This window comes from Cyrtonyx montezumae, unplaced genomic scaffold (assembly GCF_038088225.1).
Source record: "Cyrtonyx montezumae isolate F1298 unplaced genomic scaffold, pur_monq_1.0 scaffold_10, whole genome shotgun sequence".
Taxonomy (NCBI): domain Eukaryota; kingdom Metazoa; phylum Chordata; class Aves; order Galliformes; family Odontophoridae; genus Cyrtonyx; species Cyrtonyx montezumae.
In genome coordinates this window covers 13,690,312-13,715,321 of record NW_027071826.1, presented here as the reverse complement: position 1 = coordinate 13,715,321, position 25,010 = coordinate 13,690,312, and the positions used below count along the sequence as shown (strand labels likewise).

General features: G+C 37.6%; 1 protein-coding gene and 1 non-coding gene across 2 annotated transcripts; one reads left to right on the top strand and one right to left on the bottom strand.

Moving 5' to 3' along the window:
• Positions 1 to 1,013: 1,013 nt before the first annotated feature.
• Positions 1,014 to 1,084, top strand: TRNAG-GCC (transfer RNA glycine (anticodon GCC)). The gene has a single exon. It is a non-coding gene; the product is annotated as a tRNA-Gly (tRNA).
• Positions 1,085 to 5,939: 4,855 nt separating this feature from the next.
• Positions 5,940 to 20,618, bottom strand: LOC136055619 (serpin A3-4-like). Its single transcript, XM_065747445.1, has 5 exons — positions 20,500 to 20,618; positions 17,787 to 18,457; positions 11,683 to 11,953; positions 8,084 to 8,234; positions 5,940 to 6,244 (listed from the first exon to the last, which is right to left on the bottom strand). The coding sequence occupies exons 1-5, from the start codon at positions 20,616 to 20,618 to the stop codon at positions 6,056 to 6,058; spliced, it is 1,401 nt and encodes a 466-aa protein (XP_065603517.1). The 3' UTR covers positions 5,940 to 6,055.
• Positions 20,619 to 25,010: the final 4,392 nt, after the last annotated feature.

The window sequence follows — 25,010 nt, the reverse complement described above, 5'->3', positions numbered from 1 at the left end:
TTTTGTGACTATTTTGATACAGAAATCCAATTTCCCTAAACAAAACAGTCAGTGGCCTATAATGTGTTGCCTCCTACATATTGCTCTGTTTTAACTTCTTTTTCACCAACAGTCACTCACCAGCAGACAACACCCATCTCCTTGGAGCACCAGTCCTCTCTTCTCCATTCCCTCCATCATACTAGAGAGAGACAGCAAATAAACCCTTTTGAAGAATCATGGAAGAATCATTCCCTAAAGAATCACAACAAAATTCTTCATCAAAAGTGAACTTTCAGTGATGAGGGAAAGCCTGGACTGATGCTCACTGAATACGCAGGTGTGTTCATCCATAGAGCAACAGAGGATTACAGCAGTCCTAGGGTTGGGGTCAGTCAGATAGGGCCCAGATATAAAGATCAGAAAAGGGTAATTAGGTCACAAGAACTAGGTGACAGTGCCCTGATCTCAAGTTCATTGATCAGGCAGTGAGAGTGTGTGTGTGTGCGTTGTTCTGTTTTGTGTTGTTGATTGGTTGGTTTTTGTTTGTTTGTTTTGGTTTTTTCTTTTTATCTGGATGATGCAATGCTATTAAATTAATGCCTTTGGTTGAGTTTAGGTGGGTGGGGATTATGGAAAACCTGTTTGAACTGGTCTCCAGCTTTATGAATGCTCCAGCTCTGCTACTAATGATGATTGAATTAATCTCTTAACAAACACATTTGTTTTTCTAATTCGCCTCCGCACTCTTAATTACTATAACTTCAAACCAGACACCCAAATATTAAAGGACAAATGACAATTAGCATCCCTTGCTCTTGGGAGACCTCTGAACTACTGAGATTCTTTCTGAGGTAAAATCTGAAGCACAACAACTAGGACCTCTTCACCGGAAACAGAATCCAACAAGCCAGGACTAAGCCTAACAAGACTCACCATCTCCAATGGAGGTGTTATGGTTTTATGATTTCTGTTGTATTATTGATATTCCACATCATGGCATCATGTGGTGTATTGGGAGTAAAAGAGTCAATGCATTGGTGGTTCAGTGGTAGAATTCTCGCCTGCCACGCGGGAGGCCCGGGTTCGATTCCCGGCCAATGCACCATTAACTCCAAATACACCACATGATGCCGTGATGTGGAATATCAATAATACAACAAAAATCATAAAGCCATAACAGGAGGCAAATCTTTTACCCTTCCCTTCATAGTTTACTATAAAAACAAAGTCCATCAAATCTTTGAGATGGGAGACCCAATCCCTGTTTGTTTGTTTGATGATAATAGGCTCATAACTGAACTACAAATCCATGGTCTGAAAATTCCTCATTTAGTACTTAAGAAACTTCATTTCTTTCTGCATCTGATAGACATTCAGGACTTTCACAGAAGCAGACAGATTCTTCAGTGTACCTGCCTCCCTTATTGTCCATTACAGTTCCCTTTACAAATTTTATTTTGAAAAACTTCTTAGAAGTTGTCTGAGGGTACAATTTCCATTTAAGAAAACAGAGTCAAAGAAGTTAGAACATTTTCAGGAATGCTTTTGTTTTGATGACATTTTCAAATAGAAATGATGAAAATGCTCTACAATGATTTTTATAGGATGCTACCAAGTTAAAAATTTTTCTACTATTTATCAATAAAATGGAAGAAGAAAATAAAATAATTTTCAGAAAAATTTTTGAGATTTTTACTGTGTTTGCTATCTATGGCAATTTCAACATCTTAGGATTTCTCTTGAGTTAGAAACATATTCTATTGGAAATGAAGATAATACCCATAGGAGATAAAACCATATAGTTTTATCCAACGACTGGTGTGGAAAAATACTGACTGCAGAGATGGCCATTTTCTTCAGTACAGTTTGGAACCCGGTAAGGGTTGAAAATTCTTCTGGTTTAGTTGTTGTGCAGTGGACTTGAACAATGAGAAAGATATTATTTTGGCATTCAAATTTTCATGTGTCCTTTTTAAAACTGACTGAAGGCAGATCTGTTGTATGTTTTAAGGACTAAGATGCAGGAGGGAAAATAGTTTACAACTAGCAGTATGAGACAGGAAAAATGGGCTAGTAACAAAATCTTTCAATTAAAATAAATAATTTAAAGTGTTAAATGTTTGATAGAAAATAAATAAACAAATAAATAAAACCCCAAAACATTACACAGGATACAATAGATCTGGTTAGAATCTCTTTATGAGCATAATCTCGTAAATAGCCTGGCCATCACTGATTTGATTGAAAAAAAGTATGATCAATGACTGTAATAAGATCAAAATCACAAAAAAAAAAAAAAATCAATCTACTCCAATCATTCAATTGAAATGATAAAAAAAGTCATTGTAAATTACCCAAAAAATTACGATGAACAAGTATTTCTGTTGTCCTGGACAGCTCTGGGCACAGCAAAATCAATTAAATGTTTTAGATCTTGAGTATATACGTACGCAGTGTATGCACACATGATATTATCCTATAAGCCATACAAATGCCCTGCTTAGCTTTGATTTATGTTTTATCTAGCTCAGTATCCAGTGCTTCATATAGCATTCACAGTGTGGACTTGCTATGACATAGACTTAAAATGATGTTTCCTTTCTTTTTCTCTTACCTCATAATTACCTTTTCAGCCAGCCCTGAGTATCCCTGGCTTATCCATCACCTCTGCAAAATCTCTTTCTCAAATGGCTATGTCTAATGTAAGGGATCACCATGCCATATATTAAACAAGGGATTTTCTCCTCATATTCTTTGTTTTCTATTTTTAGATGACATTTTCCCACTGCCATTTTATCAGCCAGTCTTTCAATACAATGATATCCTTACAGATTTTTAAAATCTGTGAACAAAGTGGAACCATAAGCAAAATATGCCATCTCAAAATTCATTCCAATCTGAAATGATTGCTGAATTCTCTGAACTATTTCTTGAACTTATTGCTTATAAACTCATAGAAGGGTCTTCCCTTTGCTTCTAGATTTATATATTTTCAAGATCCTTATGAAGAATTTGTGTAATCCACACACATATCAACAGTTTCAAAGAACTCTTCAGTAAATTTAATTCTTGAATATTTTGTCATATGTACTCATATGACTACAATTTTCTAGTTTTCAAAATTCAAAAATTGGGTTAAGTGATGTAAGTGATCACTTACACTTAAGTGAATTCACTGCATACTTACATGCAACTATTTTTTAAGTTACATTTGTAACTTTTTATCACTGTGATATAGAAACCAATCAAAGTGATGAATCACAGTGGAAGTTTATTATAAATGCTTAAATACTAGCAGTCCTGGCACTTTGCCTTTCTCTTCCCCTCCCTACCCCCAAAATCTCTTCTACTGTTAATTCAACTTGAAACTGCTTCTCAGGCTCAACCACTGCAAAGTACATCTGTACATCTGCAATGGATTGAGTTTTTCTACTCTGGTATTACCCCCTTGAACACTCCTTTGTACACTTTGAACATGAATTCACCCCTCAGGCTCTCTGGCAAGTTTCTGATGTCTTTGAAAAATAGTATTTATTTAGCTGCTAGGACTTCTGTTTGTTTTTTTTTCCTCAAAGGTTTTTTTTTTTTTTTCCAGTCTTTTTCTAGTTTTCTGTTTAATGTTTGGGTTTCCCAGTTCTGAATTCAACCTCCCCAATTTTATCACAACTTCCATTTTCTGATATTTTTCTAAATAATTTTCATTAACCTGTTGATATACCATTTTTTTTTCTTTTATTTTTTACCACTCCTTTTTAAGCCACCATTTTTTTTTTATTTGTTTTGATTTGATTTGTTATTGTTGGTATTGGTTTTGGTTTTGGTTGTACATCTATTCCTGCCACACATTTTAAGGAAAACAAGTTGCAAGATCTGAGTGTATCATAATAATCTGACCTGGAATGATCTGCAGTGTATGTAGATAAATACAGAATACAAAGCTCATTAAGATCTTGTGGAAAAAATGCCCTCTGTTATGATTTTCTGTAGATCCAGTGGTGTGATCAAAGACAGATTAAAATAAGTTGAGTATATCTAACTTTATTTTAGGAGCCTGTGAGTTTATTTTTCATTATTTTCCAATTTGAATACCACACAGATGAATTTTTCTCCCCTGCTGTGTCACTGTTTTTTTTTTTTTTATTAAGAAACGGTTTTCTCCACAAAATGCTTATAGATCCTAAAGAAATTATTATTTTTGCTTTAATAATCTTTAAAAATATATATGCCTTTAAAAAATTATGATCTACATTGTTGACAATATTAACTCAGTACAGAAAATAAGAGCAGCCATATTTTGCTTATGGAATAAGGTACCTGAAGAAACAAGATCCACAGTTCAATACACATGCCAAATGTCATAACATAGCTCTCAGAATGAGAGACATTTTCTGAATAGAGATGATGAAAGGCACATACGAAGCTAAACATCTGGTGAAGTAAAATAAGCACTTTTTATGTTGCCTTTCAAATAAACACTGCTGCATTGAAGGAATGCTCAACCTCTCAAAAAGTTCTCCTCCTAACAGAAATAACTTGATATGCACTGAACAGGTATTTTCTGCTCAGACCAAAGAGAGTGAGATTTCTGAAGTTCATTACTGGTATTACTGTGGTGATTAGTGTATATGAGCACCAAATGAACCTGCTTGAACTATACTTAATTCTTAGCTCAGAATTACAGAAAAAAAGGTAGCAAAATTAGAGACTTTTAATGTCATATTTATTTGTTGTTGGTTTTCTACTGTAGTACATTTTTCTGTGTCATTCAAAACCATACAAAGACTGTCATTAATGCTTAACACCCATTAACACACTAACCCATTTTAGTCAATAATTTAGCCCTCCTGCAACCAGAGATCAGATATATATCATGAATATGGGCACAGAAATAAAACACTGATAGATGATCTGAAAGAAGCAAAAAATAGGCAGAAAAGTTAAGAAAAAATAAATAAGCATGTACATAATGAATATGACTTCTGGTATTGTGTATCCTAATAGTGAAATCATACACTATAATATTGCTGCTATACTAACCATGAAGCAGATGAGAAATAGAGTACCAATATTGTGTTACTGGACAGTCTGGGAACAGAAGGGTTTATGTCAAAAGACATGGTAGAAGTTACCAATGGGGTATAAGGTGCTACCAGTAGGGTGCTCTATTCTACAAACAATACTGCAATGGTGCTTACTACCATGGGTTATCTCCCAGGGCCAGATGGTGTTGCTATGGGCACTGGCACCTTGGGGAGATAGCTAGTGTTGGGGAGATAGCTAGATTCTTCTAGAATCTGATTTAGGTTCAGGCACAGGCTGGAAGCTGTATATCTGGTTCACAAAAGTTTGCTCCAGGGAGTTGAACTGCAGAGAACTAATCTATGTCTTCCTTCCTTAGACTCAATTCTGCCATATTTGCCCTGGAATGAGTATGGATTGTGAAGTTTACAGTAACAGTGGACAGTCTACTATATATCTGCAAGGGAAAAACACATCTATCTTGTGATCTCTTTGTAGCAGGCTAGCTACCACAACAGCCAAAATGCAAAGAAGTAACAGACTCACTGGAAAATAGTACTATGCAAGGTAGTAAGCACTATGTATGTTAAAAGATATCCTAGATTAAGTAGGAAAATTGGCACAAGTAGTTAAGTGCCATAACTTACACCCATTTGTCAAAAAATGCAAAAAAAAAAAAAAAAGTGAGAAGGCAGCCTCAACTGTGAGGGAAGGAGCAGTGTTGCACAATACTCTCCACCTCCATGCATGCTCACATGCTCCTCATCTTTCCTGTTTGAAAATGTATCTGTGCTGTCACTATTACATGGGCCTATGCTGTTCCAGATCTAATGATAATTTTGCCTGGATTAAATCTTCTTAAAAAAAAAAAAATTCCAAACAAATATGCAACTATGACAAATTAATTTGATAAGGTGTCTCATCTACAAAAAAAAAAAAACAGTGAATAACATAGTTTAAGAGGTGGAGAGCCCTCTGTAGCCATGCCATGCTCATCAGGTGAAACGTTGGATTTAACAGTGGTAATTTCTGCCTACCTAGTGTGTATGTTAGCTTAATTTTTTTCCAGAGGGTTCATAATTTTTCCCATGAACAGTATGTTTTCCTCTAAAGTTATGATCAGTAAGAAGGGTCTGTTCAATTTAATGACAACTGGAACGGACATAGGCACTATCTCCATGCCTGTGGCAGCTGCTGCTTCAGTGCCAGTCTCATCCACTTTTACCACAGCCTGATGAATAGCCTGTGAAGAAACAGATATGTTACAAGTCAAGATGTTAAAAAAACAGTAAACTTAAGAAGAACTTGAGACAGAAGTGTCTGAAAATGTTATGAATAAGAAATTATCATCAAGTGGACAGGCATGAGTCTAATGCACAAAGAGTGCAATCTCAGGAGAAAAAGACAGGCTACGTGAATTATGCCTTTCTTCATCATAGAGAACTCATTTCTGGTGAAGAGGAATACCCCTGCTTATAAAAACAGAGAGGAAAAAAATAGAAAAAAATACTGTTTGTTTTGCTTTTGTATTTCATGTTGACTCTTGTTCAAATCTACAAAGCTAGATTAAATTTTAAAAGAGAGTAAAATCACACTGAATTTTTTTGAACAAGTTTATACAGTTGAAGAATGAACATAAGATAACCATGAGTAGTGTCCCAAAATGATTTTTTTTTCCATGTTCCTTTAAATCTTGTGAAAATTATGGACAAATAAGAAATTATATATATAGAAGGGTAGAGAAATGTGTAAGTTTTAGTTCGCAAAATTAGGAGGTTCAGAGACCCCAATTCACTGACTTCCACCTGAAATTCCACCTATCCATTTTGCTTATATTTGACAATTAAATTTGTACTGCAAGATAGTGCTGATCATCCCCTGTATGCATCTTGATACATGACTTATCCATAGTTTTGTCTGGGCCTGACACTAATGGAACTCATAGTTTCATAGGTACATTAGGTTGGAAAAGATCTACAAGATCATCTAGTCCAACTATGCTCCTAACACCATCCCTACCCAACTACTAAATCAAATCCCTTAGCACCTCATCTAAACGCTTCTTGAACAGCACTAGGGATGGTGCCTCAACCACCTCCCTAGGCAGGCCATTCCAGTGCCTGACCACTCTTTCAGAGAAAAAAATGTTTCCTCAGGTCTAATCTAAATCTTCCCTGGTGCAACTTGTGGCCATTCCCTTTCGTCCTGTCGTTATTTATCAGGGAGAAGAGGCCCACCCCCTCCTCACCACAACCCCCCTTCAGGAAGTGGTAGAGTGCAATAAGGTCTCCTCTGAGCCTCCTCTTCTCCAGACTGAACAATCCCAGCTCCCTCAGCCACTCCTCATAAGACTTGTGCTCCAGACCCCTCACCAGTTTTGTTGCCCTTCTCTGAACACGCTCCAGGGCCTCAATGTCCTTCTTGTAGTGAGGGGCCCAAAACTGAACACAGTACTCGAGGTGCGGCCGTACCAGAGCTGAGTACAGGGGGATGATCACCTCCCTGCTCCTGCTGGCTACACTATTTCTAATACAGGCCAGGATGCTGTTGGCATTCTTGGCCACCTGGGCACACTGCTGGCTCATGTTCAACTCATTGCTCATATGTTAGAAGCTAAATGATTTCTTTCTGCAACTTCATTTTCCTCTCTCCCAAAGTTTAAAAGTAGACATTGTTTTTCCTCTGTACTCTCCAACTATAATACACAAGCAATAATTCATCTTACATCTCCCTATATATCCCACAGACAAGTTAAAGAAGGTAGACATATGTAGCAGCAGCAGTGTAATGACTATGACAATACAGTGCAGGAGGACAACAAAGTGTGGAGAGGCAACGATTTGGCTGTGCCTGTTTTATCCCCATACAGATTTAAAATGCCTCTCAGATCTGAAAATTATGGATTTACAACCCACACCAATACAATTACACAGTAACATGGGTAAAATACTATATGTATCAGCTGCTGCCTTTCCATGTAGAATGAATCCTCCTTACATTAGTTTTACACCATGAATATTTGAAACAATGTAATGTGAACATCAGTTAACATAGGCACGTAAAAATAAGCAGTTTCATTTACCTGTGAAATTCTGTGCTGGGGTTGTCCAGTGATACCAGATAGGTCAGCTTTATCAGTGAATATATCCATTATGCCCATTTTATATAAAATGTTTTTTAGATTGTATCTCCCATGAAGAGTGAATTTTGGAAGATAGAAATTTACTGAGTTTCTGGAAAGGAAGTGCAAGAACAAAATTAAACCTTCGGTCAGGTATCATAGTACAAGACAGATTCATTTCACTTCACCCCAAAGATATTTTATTGGCAGGCTCTCTCTGCTCTATGTGAGGGATCATAGAAACATGGAATGATTTGGGTTCCAACTCTCCAAACATGGGCAGGGTACATTTCCCACTGCGTCAGGTTGCCCAACTCCCAGTCCAATCTGGTCTTAAATGCTTCCAGGGATGGAACACCCATGTCTTCTCTGGGCAGCCTGTGCCAATGCCTCACCTCCCTCACAGTGAAGAATTTCCTCCTAATATCTAAATCTACCTCCTTTTATTTAAAACCATTACCCACTGTCCTATCACGGCTCTCCCTGATTAGGTGTCCATCTCCAGCTTTCTTGTAGGCCACCTGTAGGTACTGGAAGTCTGTAATGAGGTCTTCCCAGAGCCTTCTCTCCTGCAAGCTGAACAAGCCCAGCGTTCTCATTCTGTCATCACAAGAGAGGCACTCCAGCTCTATAATCAAATTAATGGCCCTCCTCTGGAGCCTCTCCAACAGGTCCTTGTCCTTCATAAGCAGCAGACCCTAGAGCTGAATACAGTAGTCCACTGCAGATGGGGGCTGACAAGAGTGAAGTACAGGCATGCAGTTGTCTCACTGTCTCTGCTGCCACCCCTCTTTTGATGCAGCCCAGGATGCAGTTGGCCTTTCCTGGGTTGCAAGCACACACTGCTGGCTCATGTTGAGCTTGTGTGTACCCAGAACTCCCAACTTCTCCTCGAGGCATCTCTCAATCCACTCATCACTCAGCCTTTATTCATGCTCGTGATGGCCCCAGCTCAGGTGCAGGAGCTTGCACTTGGCCTTGTTGAACTTAATGACATTCATGAGAGATACAGCGGCATCAATTCAGGGAGAAGAAAAGAATGTTTATAACAAGCACAATGCTGGTTGAGAAGCAAGAGTCTCTAGTCTGCAGTGAGCCAGTACTACAGTAGAGGCACACCTCCTATGCTCTTCAAATGACATTTTCAAAAGTTAGCCATACATTGCGCATTTTCCAGGAAAGATCTTAAACACACTCAATTTCTGGAGGGTACAGAGGATTTGCCTTGTGAAAAAGATTCATGTGTCTCAAAAATCACTATTTTAAAAAATGTTGTGCCTTTAAGTTTATCATACAAATAAAGAACAAAGATGATAACAAGATATAGCAAAGTTGCAGGTCAATGTGAAGCTGACAAAGTAGCATATAAAGTACACTGACACCAAGTACTGACTCAACAGATAATTCTACATCATCTGATGCCCAGTTTACTTGTTTTTATTTTACTTAATACTTCAGGTCTTTGTTTTGTTTTTTGAAAATGACTAGTCTCTCAATAAATTAATCACAACTCCATTCCATTCCATCCCATCCCATCTCTCTTTCTTCCTTGATCTTTCAAGCAGAATATTTAGTCAGATTATTCTGACAATGCTGATTAACAGTACAGTTTTCCAATAGGAAACCAGGTCCAGGTTACTAGGGCAAGGAAGTGTGGAGCACTTACTGAAACCAGCCAAAAAGCGAGTCATCCAGTGGACAAGTGGAAAGGGAAGGGCTTGTACTTTCACCATAGCACATTCCATAAACTGAATGCAAAGTCTGGCTGGTAATCAAAAATGAGAGTCCTAGTGGATTGAAAATGGCTTGCTGATCTACTTAATTTCTGATGGTGCTGATTACTGTCTCAAAGGAGATGCAACTACCATTGCATCATCTTTCTTTCTATTACATAAAGACACTCATTCACAAGCCCCTACTTGCTTTCAACATGCAGGAAAGGGAAAGCATATAACAGCAACGTGACTGGGTAAGAAGCACTGGGTACGCTTTCCAGAAGGGACAAGAATGTTTTCTTCACAGTTCAACCATTAAATAGATCTCATTTGTCTGTACTCAGCTGCATCAATACTTTGGCACCATCTCCCATTCTTCAGACAACATTAACAAACAGTACTACAAATTGGGTCAATGTCAGCTTGAAGATATAAAAACAGAGACAAAAATAGCTTGTTCCAAATCCTTACATCATACCATACCTACAAAAAAAGACATTTATTGATACATCCCAGAGGCTCCAAATGATAGCAGTTACTTTGAAAACTACAGGCTAAAGGAGGAGGGGTTGGTGTTATTAGTTTGCAGGAGAGAGTTGGCATGAAGAAAGTTGGAGAGCTGTATAGAACAAGCTTGTGACAGTAATGCATATCTAATATTACAAGTTCTCCCATTCGTGGCTTTAAGGTAAGTTATTTCATTTGGGAGGAGAATCAGGAGAGGAAACATAATAACTCTGTGTTTTATTTAGTATTTTCGGAGTGATTTTAAAGGGAACTTGTGCTTCACGGGCAAAAATGATTCATAATTAACTTGATTTTGCTTCTGATTTGTCCTATATTGATAACAACCAATCACATAGCTGCTCCCAGATGTTTAAAAATTGTAAAGCTGCACTGAAAATTATGCATTTTATTTCTGACTATTCTTTCTATGGAAAATATTATTGGTTTTGTTTTGTTTTGTTTTCCTGAAAAGTTTTCACAGTTAATCAAAGTAAAAAAGCATGAAACTGTTTTAGGTATTAAGATGCTCTTTTTGTCTTAAAACTGATAATTCAAGACAATGTTCCAGTGTGGATGTGTGAAGATCTCTTATGTAATGTATTCATAAATTCATAAATACAAGGGTTTCATCCTCCAAACATGTTTCACCCATGCTTGTAACCATTTGCCCCAAAAAAAGACTACTACATATAACATTAATGGATACAGAAGTCATTGGATAGTCATAATGGATACAAGATTCATTGTTTGAAAGCAAGTGAACTTTCTGTCTTCTAGTCCCAAACTTACCTTGAAGCAAGTGTGTTTTAATATAATAATGCCTTTCTAAGTTTTCAGAGAGCCTGAATTCAATGGCTCTGAAACATATCAGATGCTCTATACACTTATTTCTGGACTTTGTCCTCACAGTTGTCAAATGAAAATATTTCAACAATAAATGAGTAATTACTGATAACAGTAAGGAGAGAGAGGAAGTAAGAGACAAGAAAAAAAGTCTTAAGGAAAGTGATATGAATTTAGTTGTAAACGGAAGACAAAAAATAATGATTAGAGGTATTAAGGCAGAAAACTGGGAGCTACAGAGAGTTGATATCAGGAAACAGAATGCAAGAGATGTGAAAGTCCTGTAACAGTGAAAGCTTTCAGTTCATGCAGTATGAATGTGAAAACACAGGAGTATCAGAGAGTCAAATTTCAGATTTGGCCAGAGGGAACTTTTTAATAGATTAAACTAGAATTTAAAATAGTATCCCAATTCTTTATCAGCTCAGCAGATTAAAATGTATTTTTGCATACCAAAAATGCTTACCATCTGAACTAAGAATTGCAGAATTTTACCTTTTTGAGACTAACGTTCTCCATCTTGCCATGCGCTCACAAGACAATTTTTTTTCCAACTTCTTCATTCTTCCTTGATCAGGCAGAACAAAAAATGCTGAAGCACCTCCTTTGTAATCCATTTGCACCACAGTGGAAGACAGTTGTTCATCATAGCCATGCTTGAACGCACCAATTCCAAACATCATTGGGACTTCAACAGCCTTGTTTCCATTCAGAAAGAATTTTTCCTTTTTAGTGTATTGTGGATTGAAAGGTTTTTCCCATTCAGCTTGAAATACAAGAAATAGAGTAATAGGATACTATGAGATATAGGAATGATAAGACACATTCACAGAGGCATAAACTGTTACAATTGGATAAGCTTCAAAAATAAATCAGTTTGCAATAAGCACTTGTAGTTACTGAATACTCAAAACAACTCAAAAGCAACACAGTGAGTAAACTGTGTACAAAATCCTCTCATTTCTTACAGCAAGACAAAATTAACTTTTTAAGTGTGTTATCAAGTGCATGATTTTCCTCTATGAAAATAGTTCTGAAGTGCCAATAAATCCCCCATATAATGCAGCTTCTAAATGGGAGTTCAGAATAAGACAGATTCTCTCCTTTCCTTGTTCCCACTCCAAAGAAACTTGTAAAGGGGTATATTCTCTAGAGAAATGAAGAGACTCGGGTTACTTGAAGAGAGAAGAATTTTATATGCCACTTTTTCTGATGGACAATAAAGTTATGAAGAATTTAATTCTATCATACTAGTAAGTTAAAAAATAAAACAGAATAACAGAAACCCTTTGTACTATCATACTTCAGATTTTCAATGGCTCTTTGCTTAGTTGTAATGAAACAAACAGCACACACTGAATCCTCTCTGGATATAAATTTATAAACCAAATTCCAACTATCCATCTCATCCATTTCAGAGATTGAGCTGAAAAAGATAGGAAAATTGTTTTAAATTTGTTTGTTTGCCTATTCGTTTTTAAGGAAAGAGATGCTGCTCTGCAGTAAATTTGACCTTGAAGAGCAAAGGACATCTTCGGTTCAGTGAGTAAAGGGCAGATAAAATAAGTGTCATCAGAAAAAAAAAAAATCACTTTCGAATTCTGATTTCTTTTTAAACAATGATTACTAAGCTTGGTGCAAATGAACTTACCATTACTGTTTCCACCATTTGTGAAACAGATATAAACAAAACTTATGTAGTACTCTGAGGCACTGATACCTCATAGTCCTGAGCCATGAGTATATAAACTATCTACAGTAAACCACTTTCATGTTTCTCAATTAGTAGTGACTACTGTAACACAGTTTTGATGTCACACAGTGTTGTTATGTAAAACTTTCATTAAAAAAAACCTGGGGATTCTCTATCATCAGACATACAAAAGGCAAGACATATGTTTTGATAAGGTTTAAGAAAAAAATAAAACCAAAATGAATCACAGAAATGTGACACGGGTTCTGAAATGATAGAATTAATTTTACTCAGTGCTCCACTTAGGGAAAACATCCACTCATTTCAAAGAGGGCTTTACTTGATTAAAAACTCAGTAGGATATTAGGTTTTGAAACTCAGGAAAACAAAAAACAAATAAAAGGATGGTTTTCACTAATGCCTCCCCCCCCCCCCACCCTTATGGAGGAACATTATTGCAATGATCTCCTCTTTCTAAGGAGGCTGCCTTCTAGGGATGGCATCTCTATCAACTGTTTGACAAATTCAAGTCAACAAAAGAACCATAAAGTGTGATATTTTCTGGCAGTCAGCTCAGTGAGGGAAGAATAAGGGACTGGTGCACTGTGTTGAAATTTCATGCCCACTGGCTGAGAGACAGGGAAATATTGCCACTTCTGTCCTTTGTGAAGGATTTCTAAACTAAGCTACACTAAAAAAAGGGGGAGACAAGTCACCAGTGCTGTGCACTGGAAGTTGCAATGTATGGAGAATGGAGAAGAATTTAGAAGTATGTTCATATTATGAAGTTTCTCAGGGATTTTTCCACATTGTGCATTGAGCTTTCTCTCCTAGGTCATATGAGGTTCTACTTCTTCGTACATCATTCAGTAAAACAAATATCAATATCTATCAGACATTTTTGAAAGACATGACAGATGCTAATTAAAAACTAATCTTAAAAGCATTATTGCAAACAAGCTAATGTGTGATCTTGTGAAACAAGAAACACTGATCATCTAAGTTACATCTTCTGTTAGATTACTGCACCTTCAAAAATTAACACAAAGAGAAGATGCATAGTTAAAAGATTAAAAGATAAAAAGTAGTTTTGAATTGCTTTTGGACAAAGACTCATATTGGAGACAGGAATAGAAACATCTAAGCTTTATAAAAATATCATTTTAATGTGTTCTTTCTCTGTTTCAATTAAGAATCTTAATGATATTTCTAGCATGTAAATTATCTAATATTATTTTCCTCATTTGGTTTTCAGAATATGATGAAATGGGAGAGGGTTTTAAACAATTAGAATATTTCAGTTGGAAGGGATCTACAAAGATCATCAAGTCCAACTGCCTGGCCCCTTCAGGGCTAATCAGAAATTAAAACATATTTATACAAGCATTGCACAAATGCTTCTTGAATACTGGCAGTTGTAGAATATCAACCACCCTGCTAGGATGCTTGTGCTTCCCAAGGTGTTTAACCATCCCCATAGAAATAATTTTTTCCTCATACCTAGTCTGAACCTTCACTGGTGCATCTCTGTGCCATCTCTTCATGTTCTATCATGATTTAACAGAGAGCAGAGCGTGGTACCTCCATTTCCCATGTTCAGGGTACTGTAGGGAGCAGTGAGTTACCTCTCAGCCTCCTTTTCTCCAGACTGGATAGCCTTTGTGCACAGCCTGTTCATATAAGACGTCTTCCAGCCCTTTTGTTATACCCTTTTTATAGCCTGTTATAGCCCTGTTTATACCCTTCTCTGGACATTTTCAAGGACCTTAACTTCCTTTTTATAGTGTGTAGTCCAGAGCTGCACCAGTGGTGAGTCTGTGTCAATGGTAAATATAGTGGAACAATAGCCTTTTTTTTGTCCAGCTGTGCTGTTTTAAGCACCTCAAAATACAGTTTGTTCCCTTGACTACTCATGCTGAACTGCTCTTACCAGCACCTCCCCTCTCTTTGATCTCCATCTGCTCATTTCCCAGACTATATCTGTGTTCTGTACCTGTGTCCAGCATTATTCCATCCCAGGTGCAGCACTTGGCATTTCCCTTTGTTGAGCTTCATGTCATTTATGTTTGCCCAATATAAATTCTCTAGATCCCTCTACAAGGCCTGTCATCCCTCCAGAAACTCTACAGCACCTCAGTGATTAAGTATCATCAGCAAAACTGCTAAGGATGCATTCCACTCCAGCATCCAGATCATCCATAAAAATATTGAACAGAACTCTAGGATTGAGTCCTGGGAAACACCACTAGTGACATCCAGCCAGATGCAGCTTCATTCACTTCAACATTTCTAGCTCAACTGTTAATCCAGTTCATCACATAACATAGCTTTAATCATTTTACCTCACAGTTGGACAATTTGTGCAGAAGGATAATGTGAGGGACAGTATCAAAGGCCTTACTGAAATTCAGGAAAATTACATCTACTGCCTTTCATTCACACTTACGTGGGTGTACTCATTGTAGAAGAATATCTAACTACTAAGGCAGGACTTTCCCTTCATGAACCCATGGTGACAAGACTTGATAATAGTTCTATTTTTTAAATGCCTCTCAATAGCATCCAGAATAATCTCCTTAATTTTCCTGGGACTGAGGATAGCCTGAAATGTCTATATATAACATTGATATAACATTGGCAAGCTTCCAATTAGCAAGGTTCTCCTCAGATTACCAGGATCTTTGGTGAATTATTGAAAAGGTCCAGCTATAACATCCACTGCCTTCTTCAGTATTATTTCAGTACTCTGAAAATTAGGCCCCATGGATTTATGAACACTGAGCTGATACAATTGATTCCTTGCTTTTTCAGCAACAACGAAAGGAAAGTTATTGCTTCCCTAGTCATGATCCTCCAAGTCAGAGGATTAGATAACCCAAGATGTAACACTAAAATTAAAACCTAGTGCACAAATGGCATTAAATAAGTCTGCTTCTTCCTCATTCCCACTTGTCAGGTGACTATGTTCATAACCTATCTGTCCAATGTTATCTTTAGACCCTCTTTTGCTGTTGGTATACTTTAAAAAAGCTTCTTATTGTCTGATACCACACTGGCCAGCGTCAACTAATATTGAGCTTTGGCTACACTTATTTTCTCCCTACAAATATGAACTGTAGCTCTGCAGTCTCCCTGTGTCTGACTTTGTTTCCAGAGATCATATCTTCTTCTGCCTAAATTCCAAGAGGAATTCCCTGTTCAGCCAATCTGATTTTCTGCCCTGCTTGCTTGAATTGCAGCACAATGAGATTGCTTACCTGCTCCTGTAGTTTTGTAAAAAGCGATCAGCTCTCATGAATGACTCAAAGCATCTAAAGCTATCTGAGTAGTTGAAAGTTTACTTTCTTAAAATCCAACTCTGCTGACCTTTTTCTCCTTACACCAAAAATTTTGAACTCAACTATTTCACAATAACAGCCTCTTTTCATCACATCTACCACAGGGCTGTTTCTATCCTCAAACAGCAGGTCTAGGAGGACATTTTTTCTAGTTTACTTTCTAAGTATTTGTGACAGGAAGAAGTAAGCTATCTTCAGGATGTTTTAAGAATTTTCCAGCCTTACTTGTTGCAGCTGTATGATATCTCCCATAAGGGTGAGAGCAACCACACCCAAGATTTCCCCTAGCTGCCTATAGAGTAATTAATCCATTAAATCTTCCTGGGTCAGTGGTTGATAGTAGATATCCACAATGACATCTGCTTGCTATCACTTCCCCTAAATCCTCACCCAGAGGCTCTCTACCACATCATCCTTAATAGCAATGGCTATACAATCCAATCTCTCCCTTATGTACAATGCAGCACCTCCACATTACCTGCCCCACCTGTCCCTCCTGAACAGTCAATAGCCCTCCACCCCAGTACTTCAGTCATAGGTCTCAATTCACCAAGTTTCACCAGTGCCAATGCTATCATACGTCTAGGAAAGGATCAAAGCTCCCAGTTCTTCCCATTTGCTCCTCACACTGTATACACTGGTATAAAAACATTTCAGATATGCTCCTAAAAAGAACTGTAATTAAACCACTTATTGATCCTTACAAACATGTTTCTCTCCTTCTCATTAGATCAGCAGTGAATAAAAGCTTTAGGAAGATCCGTAGGCTGTGGCTACACAGACTGTGTAAGTTAATTAAGCGAGTTAATAGGCATAAGGCTTGTATTTTATATGGAGATGGGGTGGGAGATGTCTGTTTCTTCACTGCAAAATTTTAGTATCTGCAAATCAAAAAACAGTACAAAACAGAAGTTTGAAGACCTGTGCCTTTAGACACATCAGGATGTCAATGTCATTATTATTAAAGTTAGTAAAAGATAAATTCAATGTGAAAATAAAACAATTTTTACACATCTGGCTTCAGATAGGAAACTACACAGTATAAGCAGAAGTGCTGAGTTAGTGCATTTCTTTTCTCTTTTATATTAGAAGCTAAGATTTGTTTTAACAGTGTTCTTTGAATTTAACTTTGAAGTTGTTAAACCAAATAAGAACAACAATAACCAATCAACTGAACTGGAGATAAAATTAATTCCTAGTTATCAAAGCATAAAAGAAAGTGCATATATTTAAGAAAAAAATAAAATTATAGGACTGGTTATTTTAGTTCACGGAGGTGCCTTCCTGAAAGTATATTTTGCTTATTTACCAGGAATGAAATATATATATTAAAACATAAAAGGAAAACTCATCTTAAATTTTGCTAGAACTTATCAGCAGCATCAAGCAGAAAATAATTTCAGGCGGCTTTTTTTTGTAATTGAGTGAATACCAAAAGGAAAAAAAGAGTATGAATCCTTAAGATAAACTATATAATGAAAAAAAAATAAAAGAAAATGAAGTCCAAGACTGATCTGAGGAAATAAAAAAAAAGGAAAAAATCAGAGAATGAGATATGTATATCTTACCATTAAAATAAATATAACTAATGAGAAGAAGTTCAGTAAGTGGATCAAGGTTACTTATGAGGTCCTTGATTTTCCCATTGGTTCTTTCAGCTACATAATCATTGATCTTCCTCTGGGCTTGATCAGACCTCTTGAAGTTCATAGGATAAATTTCACCTTCATAGAATTCTCTGAGGTTATTCAAAAATCTTTGTTGTGGTTTCAGTCGATCAAGCACAAACAGGACATTTCCCATATTTAGCTGTAAACCCTCATTCTTTCTGTTTACCATTTGTATGAGTTGACGAAAACCTTCATGGATTTCATTTTCAGAAATCTCACGTTGATTAAAGTGAAGGACCCTAAGAATCTGTACCAAAGTATCAGACCTGGCACCAAGAGTCAGCATTGCAAAGGCAGTAGAGATGCTCAAAGGAGAGAAGAAAATATTCCCACTGTTTTCATGAGAAGCAATCTCTTTGAAGAAACAACAAGCAAACTGACAAACGCGGTTCCCTACAGCCTGCTGTGGCATGTTTCGGTTTTCATTTCCTCTTTGATTTTGGTTTCTTACAACTTGTCGATAAGGCTCATAGGGATAACTGTTGGAATGAATCCCAACAACTAACAGGCAGAGGAACAACAGCTTCATGTTTCTATACATCTGTAAAAGAAGAAAATAAAAATGAAATCTGTCTTACAAATCTTTTTACCTCATGCTTTTCAATAAATCTGTCCTTTCACTGTACAGATCTGGCTTGGTACCAATTATTCCAAACCATTTTAATTTAAATGATACCAGCTTTCTATTTCAAGGAAGTAGGCTTTGGAAAATTACTCAATCTATTGAAGAAGTTATGAACGAATGAAAATTAAAATAAAATCAAAGCAATATGAAAGGCACCTTCATTAAGGTTAGGCTGCTCTTCTTTTTGGAACTGCTTTATTTCCAATATTCCATTTTAATGCAGATTTAAGTGTAAAAAAAACCCTTTTAGCTGTATGTTCAGGCCTCTAGAACAGAGGATAAGGGACCCAGTTAATGCTGATCAGTTACATTTATTAAGATGAAAAAAATCAAAGTAAAGGAAACATGCAGTATTCCTGCACTGTGACAATTAAATGTTACACATGATTTTAAATGGACTGTGGGTAAACATATAAGCAAACACCAGAGAGAAAGTAAATGAATTAGTTAATGAGTAAGTGATGAACTTTTTCTGACTAATTAAACACTATTTTAAAAAAACTTCTACATAGCAATTTTTGAGTAATTACAAGTTTACCAAGATCAGTGGTACAGTGGTTGTTCACTAAAAATAAAGTAGATAGAACAGCAAATGGAAACAAGTGTCCCTGCTGTATGTAAAGGTCTGGCTAAGTGACTGAACCAAATCATCTAAAAATCAGAAAGAAACAAACAAAACTTAGAGGAAGAAAACAATTAGAAAACAATCGTGACTTTATAATAAAAAATACAGTGAAAGTTGATTTTAGCATAGAAGGCTACAGTGGCAAAATGCAAAGATGAATGAGTGAACTCTGGAGGAATATTACAAGAAATTTCCCACTGAGTAGGAAAACCTTTCCCAAAGTAGCATGCAAACCGTCCATTCACTTCTGCATACTAGTAACTTCAGAAACAAATCTTAGTGATACCACATCTGGTTCAACAACTTTTGAGTTCTTCAACAATAAGAAAGTAAAAACATGGAACAAAACTGGAATTCAAAAACAACTCCCAGGAGCAAATTACTGCTAAACCCTACAAAAGCATTAATAAAATAAAGTACATCCCAGAGAAAAACACAAAGATTTCCAAAGGCAAAACGTAAGTTAAGTGTCTGATTTGGAAAGAGAAATGGCATACAGGCTTTCATAACTTATAAAATCATGATATCTTGTTGAATTTTTATCCGCTCCAACCATGATCTTTCATTTGTGTTCTCCACATTCTTATATACCTTCCTTATCTAAAATTCAGTGAATTCAGAATACTGATCTCTGATCTCCACTATAATAAGTGTTATATATATATATATATACTTTTTTTTTGAATTCTCCAGAAGCTTTAGAGAATAATACATAAATCTCTACTTTTACTTCATTTCACACTCACTATTTTTTATTTATCACCTCTTTACTTCATTTAACTCAAAATGTTTCAATGTGCAGTATTCCTAGAGGGAAGTGCTATACAAATGAGATCTCTCAAAGAGGACTAATCTTTTATATTTAAAAAATAAAGTAATAAAACAATACAAAAATGTTTATACTGCAGTCTGATTGAGTACAACATAATTTCTCAACTGATTAATTAGAAATTGTTGTAACATTTGACAGTCCTTCCACAGCAGAAAAAAAAAAGCATGACTTACATTACAGTCAAAAGGGTCTCCTGTTGTGTTCGCCAGGTCTGCACAGGTCCTTGTTCAGTTGTTTATGCTGCTGAACACAATGCAGGGTATCCTCTAGCAAAGGTTAAGATCATCTAAGGGCTGTGACTCACACATTATAATTTTAGAGATTAGGCAGAGCAAACAATGTTGAAACTAGTTTTACTGGACACCTAACTTTGCTGAATATATGCCTCACACGTGACATTTTATTATTCATGAATATCTGATTGTCCTGGTTTGATCCAAACCTATCTTCACCAAACTGATATCAAAACACATTTCAACTGTGAAAATCTATTTTTTCTACAATCAAGAGAGTCAACAGACATAATCACAGTGAAAGGTCTTGAGCATAATTTCCAATGACTATGGCATTGATGCGACAAGGACTAGGCTTAACGCCCTGGGACAATCCACCTTTTGGTGAATTAGCCTGTTTGCTTGTATCCTGCATAACCAGGTCAGGGCATGATTCTCCACAGACAAACTCAGTGATGGTTCTAAAAGATGCAGAGTTTAAAACACTGTTTTGCTACCTTGACATAAATGTATCAGAGTATCCACTCCCACGTGGAGAAAGAGCTGGCAACAGAGCTGCTATGGCAACTCCAGGGCCACTCACATGCCTGTGTGCCCAGATGAAAAAGAATGTGACTGGGATGCCATTGTACATAGGTGATCCCAGGTACAAGTATGGCCTGGGGACAGGGGGTGGAAGCCTAAGAACGTGGGTGTTAAATTGAACAAGTCTTTAGACCAGCTTACTATCTTGGTATCTGGTTTGTGGGTAGTAGGCCCCTCTGATCGTGTGCCAAATTCAGGTGGATTAGATCAGACAACCCGGTACCCAGAGATCCTACTCACTACAGCAAACCCCCATCATTGCTGTGGCAAGTTGGCGGAAGCAGAGTGACAGCAGCGTTGAACAGGGAATCTCTGCAGATCATGTAGTGTAACCTCTTGCTCAAAGCAGGATCAGCAATAGCAGTTTGCTCAGGACTGTGTCTTAGCTGCCTCCAATGATGGCACCACAGTCTCAACCACCTATTTCAGAGCTTGGCCACACTATCAATTAAACAGGATTTTTCACAAATTTAAGTGGAGTTTATCTTAATTTGTACTAAATGTCCCTTTTCCTGTCACTGAGAAGAGGGTAGCTCTTTCTTTGCTCCTTCAATCACAAATCAAGTGTTTATTAGGTGAGATCCTGTTAGGCCTTTTCTTCTCTGAGCTAAACAATTCCAGCACTCTCAGTTTCACCTTGTATCTCAGATGAGCTTTCTTACCCATTGCTGGAATCATGCCAGTATACCTATGTTCTCATATTGGAGCCCAGCACTAGACACAGCAGTCCAGATGTGTGCACTGAGGATTAGTAGAAGGAAAGCATCATCCGCTTTGACCAACCAGTGATGATCTCCCTCATGAAGCCCAGGATCCACCCAGACTTCTTTGTGAAAAGTGCTCATTGGTGGCTCACATTCAGCTTGGTGTCCACCAGAAATCCCAAGCCCTCAAATGCAGTATCTCATGTCTCCATTTCTAAAATTGGGATAACATTTGCTCTCTATTTTCCTTTAAATGCAAGTATTTTAGAAGAGGAAACAACTTCACTATACACAAAATAGGTGGAGTTCTGATCTCAATACCTCATCTCCAAGCACCATTGAAATACTAACCACAACAATAGCTCAGTAATATTTTCTGGGAGGCAAAGATGCAAAGAGTGAAAGTTGTTGATGATTACCACCTATCAAGCAACTCAGCAGATTGAAAAAAAAAAAACCATCAACAAACAACTCTTAGACATATTGCTTATGAATTAAATCTTGAGAAATAAAATGCTTTGTGATCATATATTGGACTCTCAAATAATGAGTTCTTTAGGCATAACATTCACTTGAAAGAGTATTTGAGACATCATTTTTACTGTTTCTTGTGTAAGTAAGAGACAGAAATCTCACTTAGAAATTTTAATAATAGGCTACAATTTCATAGTGTATGAAAGGTGATTTCTGATGAAGAAAGGAAGGAAGCCCAAATAAATACAGACGCTGTGCTAATGACAAGGTGATGGATGAATGACTAGGCTAGATTTGCACACACCTAGGCCACACCTCAGGACACTTGGAGGAGAAAGCCTGGCAGTGAACAGGGAAATGCCTGCCCTACAATTGGAAAGAAGGCAGAGAAAATTGATACAGGACCAGTGTATCTGAAAAATGTGAATCTCTTGCCACTGGCATTAAAGAAAATCCAAATGTTTTCATGTCTTTCTAGTGTGAAGCCATCAGAGTCTTTCATGTGAAAGGAGAGGTAGCAGTTTCTGACTCCACTGCACAATTTCTGTATGTGATGAAAAACTTCAATTATAAACAATTATATAATAATTATAAACAGAATACTGATTTGAATAGAATTCAACCATTTTGTGTAATTTTGAATAATTTGAAGATATGATGTTAAAATTGAAAGAGGAAATTCCCTCATCTATCCCAGTACAGATGAGGGAATTTCCTCTTTCAATTTCTGAATTGAAGTTTTTTAAAAGTTCCCACATAATTAGCAATGAATTGTTCATACGTGATTAAGTTCAAGTTGGCAAAATTTAGTATATCTTTTTTGAATAAAGATGTTAGAATCAAGGGGATTATTTATGCAGAGTTTCTCTCTACAATATCCAGTAACTATCAGTAAGAAGAGTTGGAAATTCTACTTCACAAACAAGGCCACAAAGCCTCTTCTTAGCTTTGCTAAAACAGGCGTGTACATACTTTAAAGGGATTGAAGAATGTCTTAATTTGTTGTCCATTGAAACCAAAGCACTTTTTATAACCATAATTAAAAAGGGAGGTAACAGGGGCTGGAAAACAAATTTAGATTATGTTGTACTTTTCTGGAGCTGTCAGTACTTTCTTTTGAAAATTTAACAGGGAAGAGTGTACAGACTATATAATGAGTAAGATTATACCTAATTTAGAATATCTGGTTCCTTGTAATAACCAAAATATCACCTTTTTAAAGTGTTTTAGAGCTTGTAGGATTTCTGAAAATGATTGCTCAGTAGGTAGAACACTGCTCTGTTTAAGATTTACAGAAACAGGACATAATTAAAGACACCTCTTTTTACATGCCTTCTGCTGCTGAGGATTCGAATGCTCTTACTCACCAGAGCCATACCATACTCCTGAGTTCTCTCTTCCCCTTTGGCTATTCTTGCTTTCCTAGCCATAAGTAAGGGTTCCAGGAAAGTAAACAGGAAGACTAAGGGAGAAATGATAAATAGGATGCACCTCCTCAGTGCAGCAATTCTCCAGAGGACAAATCTCACCGTTTTCCACAAAATCCTAGCCTGAAATTTGGTCTCCTGAGCATCCCCTCTTCTTGTGCCCCTTCTAATCACTCACACAGCCCTACAAGCATCAACACTATTCCAATCACCACCTCTTCCAATGGCTCACTTCCAAGTTCTCTTCATCTCCTCTAACATACCTTGCCCTCTCCTCCAGTATCCACTTCAGCATCATAAAAGCTAACATAGGTTCATAGGTTCATTAGGTTGGAAAGGACCTACAAGATCTTCTAGTCCAACCATCCTCCTATCACCATCCCTACCCACTGAACTACTAAATCAAATCCCTTAGCACCTCATCTAAACACTTCTTGAACAGTGCTAGGGACGGTGCCTCAACCACCTCCCTAGGCAGGCCATTCCAGTGCCTGACCACTCTTTCAGAGAAAAAAATGTTTCCTCAGGTCTAATCTAAATCTTCCCCGGCGCAACTTGTGGCCATTCCCTCTCGTCCTGTCATTATTTATCAGGGAGAAGAGGCCCACCCCCTCCTCACCACAACCCCCCTTCAGGAAGTGCTAGAGTGCAATAAGGTCTCCTCTGAGCCTCCTCTTCTCCAGACTAAACAATCCCAGCTCCCTCAGCCGCTCCTCATAAGACTTGTGCTCCAGACCCCTCACCAGTTTTGTTGCCCTTCTCTGAACACGCTCCAGGGCCTCAATGTCCTTCTTGTAGTGAGGGGCCCAAAACTGAACACAGTACTCGAGGTGTGGCTGTACCAGAGCTGAGTACAGGGGGATGATCACCTCCCTGCTCCTGCTGGCTACACTATTTCTAATACAGGCCAGGATGCTGTTGGCCTTCTTGGCCCCCTGGGCACACTGCCATCTCATGTTAAGCCGAGCATCAACCAACACCCCCAGGTCCTTTTCCTCTCTACATTCTTCAAGCCATTCTGCCCCAAGCCTATAGCATTGCATGGGGTTATTGTGGCCAAAATGCAGGACCCGGCACTTGGTCTTATTGAACCTCATCCCATTGAGCTCAGCCCAGCTGTTCAGCCTATCCAGATCCCTCTGAAGGGCCTCCCTACCCTCAGGCAGATTGACACATCCTCCCAACTTGGTGTCATCTGCAAACTTACTGAGGGTACACTCAATCCCCTCGTCTAGGTCATCAATAAAGATATTAAACAAGATGGGACCCAGTACCGACCCTTGGGGGATACCACTCGTAACAGGACGCCAGCTGGACTTAACTCCATTAACCACTCCCCTCTGGGTATGGCCCTCCAGCCAGTTCTCCACCTGTCCACACCACGGGCTGCCAGTTTCCCCAGGAGAATACTGTGAGAGACTGTGTCAAAGGCCTTGCTGAAGTTCAGGTAGACTACATCAACAGCCTTTCTCTCATCTACCAGTCTGGTCACCTAGTCGTAGAAAGAGATGAGGTTGGACAAGCACGACCTGCCCTTTGTGAACCCGTGCTGACATGAGAACATGAAGAAGTGAGGCTATAGAGAAAAAAGAATTCAAAGGGGTACAACTTTGGAGA